At 44.2% G+C, this 13,142-nt stretch overlaps 1 protein-coding gene across 1 annotated transcript in view; it reads right to left on the bottom strand.

Moving 5' to 3' along the window:
• The window catches only part of CA8 (carbonic anhydrase 8), a 133,896-nt gene that overhangs the window by 33,788 nt on the left and 86,966 nt on the right, over positions 1-13,142 (bottom strand). The window contains exons 7-10 of the mRNA XM_077751831.1: positions 12,129-12,224; positions 5,623-5,685; positions 3,011-3,059; positions 1,538-1,650 (exon numbers count right to left, since the gene is read on the bottom strand). Coding sequence (XP_077607957.1) covers positions 1,538-1,650; positions 3,011-3,059; positions 5,623-5,685; positions 12,129-12,224 — 321 coding nt within the window. The remainder of the gene's footprint in view (positions 1-1,537; positions 1,651-3,010; positions 3,060-5,622; positions 5,686-12,128; positions 12,225-13,142) is intronic.

Below are 13,142 nucleotides of genomic sequence, written 5' to 3'. Positions count from 1 at the left end.
CACGTGCCCACACCTAGGGCAACGTTGCGAGCGAGGCAGTGTCTTTCACCCTGGTCCCTTAAACAACCGTGCAGAGAGAAGCCTTCACCGTGAGTAAGAAACCCACTTGCTGGGTCCTGAGTAAGAAGTACATTTCTTCTGTGACAAGTCACTGAAATGTTCACATGGAGTGGCTCCCACAGCTACCATCTTGGTGCTAAAACCCGTCAGCAGAAGTCCAAACTTCCATTGCTAACATTAGACTCAAATTTCTAATTCCTTTTCTCTCCTTTACGAGACTTACTCCTAATTTTTTTTTCAGGAATTATTCACTTACTTCTTTTTCTAAGGATTAATTTTAAAAGTTCCCAGTCAGGGATGGGTGTCTCTCCTATGCGTTTCTGGAGCACCTGACTGCTCACGATGAACATAATTATCCATGTGACTGTCTGCCTCTTCAACTTCACGGTAAACCTTCTGAGGGTAAAGGTTTAATCTCTATATTCTTTGTGTGTCTGGTTGGCACTTGGGGATAGTTTCTTGTAAGAACATGGGACAAATGAATAAATAAGGGATTTGTTATGTTAAAAATATGAAGGCCAAAAGGTGGTGTGACCCAAGTCTGCAAAAGGATGGAGAAGCTAAATTGGGAACTCTTAAAATTAATCCTTGGAGGAAGAAAAATAAGAAGAAACTGTTAAAGGCTGAAAGGATTTTTGAAGATTTAAGGACAAGTAAAAGAAGGCTTTACTGAGTAGTTACTAAACTTAAAGTTCTTATAAACTGGTAGGGAGTATAATAAAAATGTACAAAATGTTACTAAAGGAAACTTGGTTTGTTTGGAGTGTAGCTTAAGGCTTTTGAGAGTGATCATGAAGAAAAAAAATACATCCCTTAGATCCCTGGAGGACAGGAGACATCGGAAGCACCTCTTTTGTAATAATATCAAAATCATTATTTAAACACATTAGAATGATGTCGTCTCATGTTCCACCAGCCAACATCCCTTGACATTCAACTTGGGGCCTCCACCCCGTGCATCAGCATTAGAGCACCTATGCAAAGCCTAAGGTGGGAAGTAGATGACCAAAAGTGGGACCAGAGAACAGTCTGGATTTTTCCAGAGCATTCCTTTTACCTCCCCTTCACCTTTCTGCTTACAGAACTTTCTTGTGCAAGACAAGGAAGAAGTATTATAAAGCCCATGTGACTCACAGAAATAACCAAAACTCTCATTTCCAAGATCTTTCTCCTTTCCATTCCTGGGGAATCCTGCATAAAGAAATAACCAGACTAATCAAAAGTCTGACTATTTCAGGGACTTCTATTTACTCTATAAAAACTAACTTTTAAAATACAGATCACAAGTGACAGCTGGGCTTGGTTCATCCCGACCTTTCAATTGCTTTCACTGGTTCAAGACATTTAACTTTCCTCTGCCAAGATGTGATGAATCTAAAGGAAGCTAGAACATAAAACGGACACTTCTCTTTTACAGAAACAATAGTTAACCTTTAACTCAGAACTTCTTCTGGAAGATTGAAAACGCTGTACTCACCTGTAGCTGGGATATCGTCAAAGGGTATCGGAATAATATCCAGGTAACGCCTTCACTGCAAGGTGGAATGGTAAGAGAGCCTTCATATACCCAATAATCTCGCAGCAAAGGATCTGTGCAACCATGTGGACACGCCGAGAAAATGGAAGTTAATAATAATCTCGAAGATTTCAGTAATAATTTTCAAAATTACAAACTGTCTACCCAACAGTTTTCAGACTGAAGTCATTTTAAACTAGAGCCTCACACATGTATTCTTAAACTAGTCCTCACAGAGAAAATTACTAATGGGGAAATAGGATGAACACTCTTTCTATTATTTATAGTGATTTCTATCAATGTATCACTCTATAATCCAAATATGGCTATATAAACTTGACATGTAGACACATATGTGTACATGTATGCCAAGTTTAGTCACTTCAGAAGAAGTGTATCTGTGGTGTTTTTTACTTTACTGAAGGGCTGACCTGACTTATTCATACTTAATTCAGGACTAATTCAATACCTACTCCATGTGAGGCAGTGTTCTAAGCACTTTATATGAACTTGTTTAACCCTTACCACAAACCAACAAGATACAAAGTGTCATAAGCCCCACTTTTCAGATGGAGAAACTGAATCACAGAAGGTTATGTAATTTGCTCAAGGTCACTCAGCTAATAACTAGCAGAGCCGGGATTCAAACCCAAGCAGTCTGACTTCAAAGTGTGTCTTCAACCATTTGTTCTAGCTAGCTCCATACTGCTCCCTCAACAGCAAAATGTTAAAGGCCTAGTACGACAGGACAAAACAAATCACTCCTAAGAAATCTTTTAATCCCGCATTAGAGGAATTCGCAATCAAATAGGATGGATAAACGTTCAACACACGCCAAAGACCTGTTTGCCATAAAACAGTTAAATGTAGGAAGTAGAAGATACGATGCATCCGCCCATTTGGTTTTGTTTAAAACACAAAGAAACAGCATGAAATTCAGGCAGAGAAATGTAAAGACCAAAATCTTATACTAAACAACCTTTAACTACTAACTACGTTTTGAGTATCTTACACACAACTCTTACAAGTTATACTTGAAGGATATACAAGTATTCAAGGTATACTTGAATGATTAGAGTAATACCTAAATAATAGTATCGCTGCATTTAGATACAAAGTTTACTTCACTCAGAGGTTAATAAGAGCCTCGCTGACCGATCCAAGAAGTATGTCAAGGTTATGTTATTATGCTTGTCCTTTTCACAGAGGCAGCAATTTTTTACAAATAAAAAGCCAAAGGAAGCCCTTCAGAGAACAGCAAACAGGTGACAAAATGGTTAGTATTTCAAAAGGTTTCCTCCCACGTTCTGAGCAATCTGAAACTGTACCCACTACAGAGAATGGAAGTTGTAAAGAAACTTTATTGACTAACAATGTATAGTTATATGTAGTCTGAGGAAAACAAGGCAGTCACATCCACACGGTTATTCCTACCTGGTAATAAAGTGTTGGGATTAAAGCACGGTATTGTTTTGGACTTCCCCTGAAACAGAAAAAACATTACCCCACGTTAACACGAGATTTCTAAACTGTGTGATAAAAACCCATGGGCACTACAAACCCAGGTTGAGGTCTTTTCCGAATGACACCACGGACCCGTGGGTCCCTCCCTCCGTCTCCTCACTGGAGCCACAGTGGCCGGTTCCAACACGTCGCTCCTGCGTTGAGCCTTCGGTGATTCCTTCGCTGCCACAGTTCGATGCTCCCTGTCATCCCCGGGGTGGAACTTACCACTGTCTGTCCGGCGTCTGTCTGCCCCACGCGCACCAGAGACGGGCTTCGGGGTAAGATGTCTGGACCCTGGTTCAGGGAATTCTTCTGCGGTGACCCTCCTCCTGCTGCCCTGACCTCAGCTCCTAGCCTTCTTGGCAGGATAACCTGCCTCCTAAACTCTCGTTTCGTTCCGTTTGCATTTGGTAACTCAGCTCTACGATGTATTCTAGATGCTCTCTTCCTCCACGGAGGGAAAACTAACACCCGAGTGAAAATATTCAATTCTTACCAACTTCTATCAAAGCTGTATTTAAAAGTTGATAAAATATTTGTGCCATTATTCAACGGTTCACATTTACAATCAGTATTTTATTTTATTTTTTTTATGTTTTATTTATTTCTGAGAGAGAGGGAGAGAGGGAGAGAGAGAGAGAGAAAGTGTGAGCAGGGGGTGGGGCAGAGAGAGAGGGAGACACAGAATCTGAAGCAGGCTCCAGGCTCTGAGCTGTCAGCACAGAGCCCGACGCGGGGCTCGAACTCACGAACCCTGAGGTCATGACCTGAGCCGAAGTCAGACACTTAACCGACTGAGCCCCCCAGGCGCCCCTACACTCGGTATTTTAAAGAGTGCCACTTAAATGGTTCAGGCCCCAGAGGCAAACAGGCCTCTCCCAGCAAGCGGAGGTCTCTCAGAAGTTTCCTTTATCAACAAAGACATAACAGGGCAAGTTAATGCGTAACCTCCTGGTCTCTTCCTCACTTCCAGGAACTATCTGACACATTAAAGAATCCAGCTTACGGGGCGCCTGGGTGGCTTAGTCGGTTGAGCGTCCGACTTTCGCTTAGGTCATGATCTCGCGGTTCGTGGGTTCGAGCCCCGCGTCGGGCTCTGTGCTGACTGCCAGCTCAGAGCCTGGAGCCTGTGTCAGTCTGTGACTCCCTCTCTCTCTGACCCTCCCCTGCTCACGCTGTCTCTCTCTCTCCTAGAAATAAATAAAAATATTTAAAAAAAAAAAAAAACAAAACAAATCCAGCTTACTTGGGGCCCCTGGATGGTCAGCATCTGAGTCGTGATTTCAGCTAAGGCCATGATCTCATGGTTTGTGAGGGATTCTCTCTCTGCCCCTCCCCTGCTTGTGCTAATGCCTGTTCTCTCTCTCTCAAAAACAAATAAACATGAATAAAGAGAGAGAATCCAGCTTACTTGCGTACCCCAGTCCCCTGTATTCCAGAAAGACTGATGTCACAGGAGCAGAAGCAAACAAGGAAAATTTCTCAATCCATTTCTAGCAGACACATGTCGGTCAAAATATGTCCTTCCTCCTTTTTACCAGCCTTCTGACTAGTCTGTGCTTCCCCTTGGTAGCCGGGTTCACTCTGAGCCTGCTCGGGAAATCTTTGGAAGAGGCTGCTGCCTGACTCAAGATGCTCCGGGCTTGTGCTGGCCTAGAGCCAATCAGACTTCATTCCCAGATGGAGTTTGGGATTGGCCTTGGATCTCAGAATCTCTGTGCTTCATCTCCAGAAGCCACCCCGGATTACACTCTCGCCCCCCCAAGGCCACTCAGATTCGATCAATTCGATGTGATTGTTCGAAAGTACTGGGTAAAACAGAACTTGCCTTCCCAGCAAAGCTGGGCTGCATGACCACACAGCCAGATCAAACTAAATCACCTTGTCTCAGATATGGGATCTTACAGCATATGTGTGCTTGTCTTTTTGAAGTAGAATTGCCACAATTCGTGTTTCACTGACACAACTCTCCTATCGCCGGTAAGTGGGAAGGGTGACTCAGCAGGCCTGGGGTGCTCCTCAGGAGGTCTGTCCTCAGGACTGGCCTTGACTGGCTAGGAGGTCGTCGAATAGCCCTGCCTGATAAGAGTGTTTTCGACTGCCTGAGACCTTGGGCCATGCTGTACCAGCCGGGCCAGATAAGTTCACCCTGACAATTCGATTTATGATAATGCTTGGTTTTGCTCGGGCTGGGGTGTGGGGGCTGGAGTCAGAGTAGCTGAGGTCAGTCACACAGACCCTGCATGTATATAACTGCCCCTAATAAGGTCCCCATAAACAGGTAGTCTTCTCTGATTGGAAACACTGCACGCGTGTCGTGACACGTCGCTGCTGAAAGAATCGGGCTCACCCCTAAGCGATTTCACTGGGGCAGAACGGCAGGAAGCTTGTGCTTTGGTTTCTCCCAGACTCTGCCCCACGCACCTTCGCCTCGTCCTCATTTTTTACCTGTAACCTTTCTCTGTAATAAACCACGCCCGTGAGAATAACTGCTCTTCTGTGAGTCCTTCTGGTGAATTTTCTTTTAAATCATAACCTACCTTGTACTGAATATCCTGAAGGATCTCAGTCACAGCTTTCAGACCCACGTGCTCCTTTCCTATCTGAAACACATAAAGCACAAACCATACCGCAAAAGTTTTTAAATACTCAGCGTCTCCTCAAAATAACTAACAGAAAGTGAAGTGCAAGTCCACCTGAATTTCCTTCCCAGGGGATAAGTAAATGACCTTTTTATTAATAACTGGGTCAGCATCTGCTAAAGGCAATTAAAGTTGTAAGAGAAGCTGGTACAAGACAGTGTGAGCTATGTTCTTGGACATTTCCAACAATTCACTCTCAATTCATCTTGCTGTGGATAGATTATCACCCACTCTGCTGTATGCAATTGACCCTTGAACAATGAGGGGGTTAGGGGCACCGATCCCTGTGCCGTTGAAAATCACTTATAATGCTGGACTCCCCAAAAACTTGACTACTAATTGTCTACTGTTGACCTGAAGCCTTACTGATAACAACAGTCAATTAACACAGGTTTTGAATGTTATACGTATTATATACTGTATTCTCACAATAAACTAGGCTGGAAAAAATAAAATATTATTAAGAAAATCATAAGAAGAAGAAAACACATTTATGGTACTGTACTCTAAAAAAACCATGTAACGGTGGACCCATGCAGTTCAAAGTCATGTTTGTTCAAGGATCAAGTGTACATCAAATGACACAAGACTGCGGTATAAACATTTCAAGGGTGTTTCTGTATTAAAACTGCTCATCACATTCCAAACACTTTCATTTTTACCTCTGGCATTTTTTAGATCATTGTTATAAAAATGCTACCAATGCTGAAAGCTTTCATGAACTCAGAAAAGTAGGGATGTGATGTCATATTTAAACTCACCAAAATCAGGACATTTGTTGATTACCACTGGAGAAAATTGTAAAATCACCTTTTCATTCTTAAATACATCAAAATACACTGTTCATTGCTTTTTATTTTAAAACACTATAGATCATTACATATTTTAGCATATAACATGCTTCAAAGAATGTGAGACTTCAAAGAAATTTGGTATTAAGTATTTGTGACTTTAACATTAAAAATTATAAGTGCCATCTGATTTCCACTTTTCGACCGGGTTTCAACGGCCCATGATAACGGAGGCCAACAACAGCAAGAGATAACTTAAAATCTTAGATTAAACACTGTAATCATGGCTTTTTCGCTTCCACAGAAATTTGTGGAGGATGACCTACAGGGGCTAGAAAGGCTGTCAACCTGTCCCCATTCTCCATGTCTCTCCTTGTGCGGCAACCGTGAAGTATGCCAGGTGAAGGGGCATCAGAGAGAAAAGAGACGAGAACCTTACATAATAAGACATCGCAAACAGTTCCAAACAGCCAAGACTTCAACTACATTCCAAGTGTCTGCAATTCCTCAGGCAGGCTTTAAAGACAGAAAATGAACCCTCTAAAGTTAAAAAATGGTACCCAAGGCTGACGTACTCGTGAGTGCAGAAGCCTGGATCTGATAGCAGAAGGCTTTGCCCAATCATCTGGGGAAACGGACCTCTCTCTGTTGTTCTGGTTTAACCATGACGGAGCATTTGGAGGACTGCGCCTTGGCTGGGGTCTGATCTCCTTTCACACGTCTCCTATCAGACTGTAACTTGTTAAAGAGTCCTCGCGGTCATGGTTCAGGAGCAAGGTCACCTATGCAAGAGGTCCGGGTTCTGAGCCTGACTCACTTTTCAGCCTTAAGCCAGTTTACTCAACCTCTGTGTCCTTCAGATTCCTCATCTATGGTGGGGGTGGCGTGGTAAAAGTGACAGCGTAGAACGTAAGCCTACAACAAACAAAGACCTTAGCAGAGGACATGGAACACGGCAATTCAATTACCGTCAGCCATTACCGTCCTCACTCAGAAAGTCATACAGCATCAGACACAGTCCTGACACGCATCTGGTAGCACTCAACTGTCACCGGCTCCTTCTACCTCCACGGTCCCTTACTTCATGGGCCAGAGTCTTAAATCTGCAACCAACTCCAGCTATTGGTCCATCTCTTCCCTTTCCTTCTTTGCCAAATCTCCGTACGAAGAGGTGATCACCACGAAAAAGCAAGCACGGACGATACTCTGAACGGCCCAGCCCCCAAGAGCCTACAGCAATCCCGGCGACCACACAGCCGGGTGCCGAGGGGCCACACAGCCGGGTGCCGAGGGGCGGGACACCAGCTCAAGTCTCAGCTCTCTCCTGTGCCATCTCCCCGCTGTCATCCAAAACGCAAGCCGTCGGCCCCGCACCGCCCTGGGATTTCCACTTCTCACCCCCACGCATTGCCACCGCGGCTCTGGAGCAGGGCGCCAACGCGTCTCCGACAANCCCCCTCAGGTCTGCTCAAGGGGCAGCTCGCCCGGGCCTTCCGAGCGGACGCTGTGCAGTCTCCCTCAGAGGCAGGGCTGCAAGCTGTGGCCAGGGCCCTGCGGTCACGCTGCCCGATGGCTCCTCTGACCCGCGTGCACGGGGCCGTCATCCTCTGAGCGCACTGTCCTCCTCCCACTATCTAGTTCTCCTTGTTGCAAAGGTTTTAAAAAATGACCCACCGGTCACTCCCCCGTAGTCATCACCTCCTGCTGTCGCTGCGGAGGGCTTCCCCTCCCTGGTCTGTGTCTCTAACCTCCAGTCCGGGGCTCCTAGCGCCACTCCACTTGACACCCATCCTGAGAACACTCCCTGCACTTGTTTTCACCCGGAACATGTCCGCCCCAAAGAACATTCCCTCTCACCAGTTTCTCATCCATCCAGTTCTCTTGCTCTTTTCTCTCTCACCACATTACTGATCTAAGGGGCACCCGGGGGGCTCAGTCGGTTAAGTGTCTGGACGGCGTCAGCTCAGGTCATGATCTCACGGTTCGTGGGTTCGAGCCCCGCATCGGGCTCTGTGCTGACAGCTCAGAGCCTGGAGCCTGTTTCAGATTCTGTGTCTCCCTCTGTCTCTGACCCTCCCCTGCTCACGCTGTCTCTCTCTCTCTCTCTCTCTCTCTCAGAAATAAATAAAACATTAAAAAAAAATTGAAGCAGCCAAGGTCTCAGGGGCCTCTTGCCTTTGTCTCTTTCCCCTTCCCGCCTACACTGGAGGACACCTCTTCAACCCCCCTATTCTCTAATTTTCTGTGTCCTCCTAAATCACCGCCCTGCAACAGACCAATGAAACAATTTGCTAGAAGTTTCTACTCTTCTACCTGGATAGAGAACAATCCACAGTATGTTGTCCTGTAGAATCTATGATGTCCAGGTGCAAGTGGGTCTCCCACACGATGGTCAAGTCTCTTATCACCCTTTCCTGCGCTATTTCTAAACTCAACCCCACACCAATGCTTCCCTTGCTCTATAAATAATGCTGCTTTGTGTATCTCAGAGATTATGAAGATCATAATCTTAGAACACGAGCTCCTCTAATTTCCAACCGTTCTTCACCTTCAAATTCGTGCCATTTCTACCCACTCTTTCCTCCTGACCCTCTATGGTGAAGAAAGGCTGAGGCACCCCCCTTCTTTCCAAGGTTAGTCTGTCCACAACATCTTCCTGTCTCCCCCGAGACTTTTCCATATCATGTATCCCTTTTCTTTCCAGTATTTTTAAGCTCTGCATCTGCACAGTGCTTTTTGCGGAAAATAAAAATACAGGCAGATCGGAGATCCCAACATGAAACAAAGAGAACATCCGTGTGTCTCAGCACGAGTTATTACCCCATCTGCCTTTCTTTTCTTGAGCCACGTTTCTTGAACGGGAAGCCTATGCTCACTGCCTCGGCCTTCTGCCCCTCTCACTCTCCACCCCTCCTGCCTAAGTGTGAGACCCCCCCCAGACGGACTCCAGTCCTTCTCCTTCCTGATTCCGTGGGCACTCCTGCTTGGTCCTTCTTTCCTTCAGGAAATTTCCTTCAGGTCTCAAAGTTTCTGTAGCTTTACTCTCTCCTAGATACTGATTTTTTCATCACAGTAAACACACAGAACATCAGAACAAAGGTGCGTGCTCTTAAGCTTCCCCATGCTTAAAAACGATGAGCTTCCTCCCAGAATACTGAAGGCAGGTGCCAGAGTCCCAGCTCTGAGACTAGGGCACCACGTCCCCTGTAATATGCTGAGAATCAGTAAGTGAAAATAGTCATGTTTAATTCCACTCACAAATACTTATTGAGTGCCAACTCCAGAGATGAAATGAACACGTTCACTTCCCTTCTACGCGAGTGCTCAGTTATTTACATTATTATATTCTTATTTTTTAATAACAAGACATTGCCTCCTACTTCTGTTGCCTCAAAGTCTCAAATTTGGATGCTTTATTAACTTTTTCTGGGTTCAAAAAATAGACTTCAATAGCTACTACACTTTAGTAACACTAAAGATTATCAAAATGTGTATTTACAATTAATACTATTTTCACTGATACCTTAAAAACCGTGATTTCATTCTATTTATACATTGGAGTGATAAAATAGAAGGCATATAGGGGCCTGCCTATAATAGACCCATGAAGTAAATAGTAAGAAGGTTCATTTAAAACTGTAAGAATCTGGGGTGCCTGGGGGGCTCAGTCGGTTAAGCATCCGGATGGCTTTGGCTCAGGTCATGATCTCACGGTTCGTGGGTTCGAGTCCCACGTAGGACTCTGTGCTGACAGCTCAGAGCCTGGAGCCTGTTTTGGATTCTGTGTCTCCCTATCTCTCTGACCCTCCCCTGCTCACACTAGCTCTGTCTCTCAGAAATAAATAAAACATTTTTAAAAAAACTATAAGAATCTGTTTTTCAATTCTAGAACCTGGGTCACTTTCAAGATATTGATTTTAAAATATTAACAGGCTAAAGCCAGCTGGCTGCTTTCAAACAGCAATAATTGAGAAATAGCCAAGAAAGAAATCTATAATGGAAAACTGTTGTACGTAACGAAACTACTAAAATATATACCACCCAGGGGCACCTGGGTGGCTCGGTTGGTTAAAACACCCAACTCTGGATTTCGGCTCAGGTCACGGTCTCATGGTTTGTGGGATCAAGCCCCATGTCAGGCTCTACACAAACAGTGTGGAGCATTCTTGGGATTCTCTCTCTCTTTCACTCTCTCTCAAAATAAATACACTTGAAAGAAAGAAAGAAAGAAAGAAAGAAAGAAAGAAAGAAAGAAAGAAAGAAAGAAAGAAAGGGAGAAAGAGAGAAAGAGAAAGAAAGGAGGGAACGGGGAAGGAAGAGAAAGAAGGGAAAGGAAGGAAGGAAGGAAGGAAAAAGAAAAGAAGAGAAAAGAAAAGAAGAGAAGAGAAGAGAAAAGAAAAGAAAAGAAAAGAAAAGAAAAGAAAAGAAAAGAAACATATACCACCCAAAAAAAGCAGGTTTCCGGAGGCCCAACCCCCTGTGGAAAGCCCAGTTGTGGACGGCCACCATGCTGATAGCACAGCTGTGGTCCCACCTCCTCCAAGAGGCAGCCCAAACCCACACCCTGGTTCTGGTGTTGACAGTGGTTTCTGTCTTGACAGTGACCCTAAATCTCCGTGACTATAAACAATGACTGACCTCTCTGGCCCTTGGTCTCTCTTCTGTAGGATGGGGACAGGGACAGCAGGGTCTCCTTCACCTCTTAATCATTTAGGGCGTCCAAGGATGATAAGACAAGGTTAGAGAGAGTCATGGAAGTAAGTTAAATTTTGACCTTTGAAAGTAGGTGGCCTGTTTTTGTATGTTTCACAGAATTTATGTAATACATGTTGTTTACTCTGTATTTTGCCCCCCACAGAGCCCAAATCTGAACTTTATATCGACTACATCCACCGAGACCTTTGCCGCCAACATCTTACTGTATCGCTGTTTTCTATCAGACACTTGGAATCTTCTTGGGAGTGAAAATTATTTATAACAAAGACCTAAAAGAAACTACTACATGATTATATTATTGATTTCTCTTCAATTTCACAGTGAGCCAGGGCCCAAAAACATTTTCTAAGAAAATTTTTTTCTCATCAGTAAAAGGAACTCTGCCTTCAGGAGACACTTTCTGGGTCATTTCTCCAAAGACCTTAAAGGCCAGTCTGAAGACAGTTTCTACTAACTGAGGGAACCATTTTCTTTTTTCTTAATTTTTAATTTCTTTTAATGTTTACTTTTGAGAGAGATAGAGAAAGAGAGACAGTGACTGAGAGAGGTGCAGAGAGAGGGAGACACAGAATCTGAAGCAGACTCCAGGCTCCGAGGTCTCAGCACAGAGCCTGACACAGGGTTCGAATTCACAGACCATGAGATCATGACCTGAGCCGACGTCGGCCGCTGAGGCGACTGAGCCACCCAGGCGCCCCAGAAGGAACCATTTTCTACCAGTGAAGGTGGCTGCTCTCTCATGAGCCAGAAAAATCAAGTTTTCCAATTTTAAATGATCTGTGTTTTCTGTATAGCAGTTTAAGTAACAAAGTTGAGAAAGAACACAAACTATTCTGCAAATGAATGAGAAATAAGCATCTCTGAACAATCCAAAAATTGCAGCAAAAGACCATTTACCTGAACGAACAGAGCAATGATGGCAATTCCATGCGGCTTCCCCACGGCCTCATCAATACTGGCAAACAGGGTGGAGTTCCAGTGGATGAGATGGAGCTGGGAAAACACAGACGGGTCACCTCCTCGTTAATGCACTTCTAGTTCGAACAACAAAGAGAGATCAGCGTCTCCTAAATTATATCTATTGCACCTCGATGGTATCACATGCACCCCAAGTATACCAAACAGACCCAAACGGACCACTGCTTTCATTCCGGTGCTCTGTATGAGCCCTTCCCTCCTACTTCTGAACAGAAGCAAGGCTCAGGGGGTCGTTGCCCCTAGAGTTATGCTTTCACCATCATCAGGACTACAATCTACAGGAGCTGGCAGATTTCACAGTGATTTTGTTGCCTTTCCTTAGATGGCACCCCCTCTGGTCCTCAACAGAACAAAACTTTGCGTTTGGGCACAACCACCAGAACTCATTCCAGGGATTAGCACCTGCAAAATCAAATATTATGTCACCCACTATTTCCATCAAGAATAAGACAAAGCCAGCCTCAAGTTTGGGGAAATTATTTCAACTCTCTAAGGATAAACAGAGATAGCACCCTATAATGCTGCATCTTCTTAAAGTCATGGTAACATAATGAGCGTTGAAGTAGAGCTCGAAAAGGCGGCCATTTCCTTCAGCAGAGATAAAATTTTATCTGGGAAGGAAGGATCACCAACGCTCTAGAGGACCTCCTGACTCCTAGCTTCATAAAACTTTGTAGCTTTCAGGTTTATCTAGAATATGCACTTGCTCCTACAGCACCGATAAAACACTTGCGAGAAGCCAAATCCAATTCCCCGGTTAAAATCAAATGCCCACTGAGGTTCTTAGTAAAACAGTAGCTATGTAAATTGTCTGCCTAGAATGCTACCTTCAACACTATAGCTTTTAATCAAGTTAGAATTACTTACCACTTTAAAACACTGCCCCATTTCAATATTAGTTCTAATCCAAAAAGACATAGCTAAAATTCAACT

Source organism: Crocuta crocuta, unplaced genomic scaffold, assembly GCF_008692635.1.
Source record: "Crocuta crocuta isolate KB4526 unplaced genomic scaffold, BGI_CrCroc_1.0 scaffold20, whole genome shotgun sequence".
In the NCBI taxonomy this organism is placed as follows: domain Eukaryota; kingdom Metazoa; phylum Chordata; class Mammalia; order Carnivora; family Hyaenidae; genus Crocuta; species Crocuta crocuta.
Note: the sequence above shows the minus strand (reverse complement) of the source record. Positions and strands in the feature narration are given on the sequence as shown.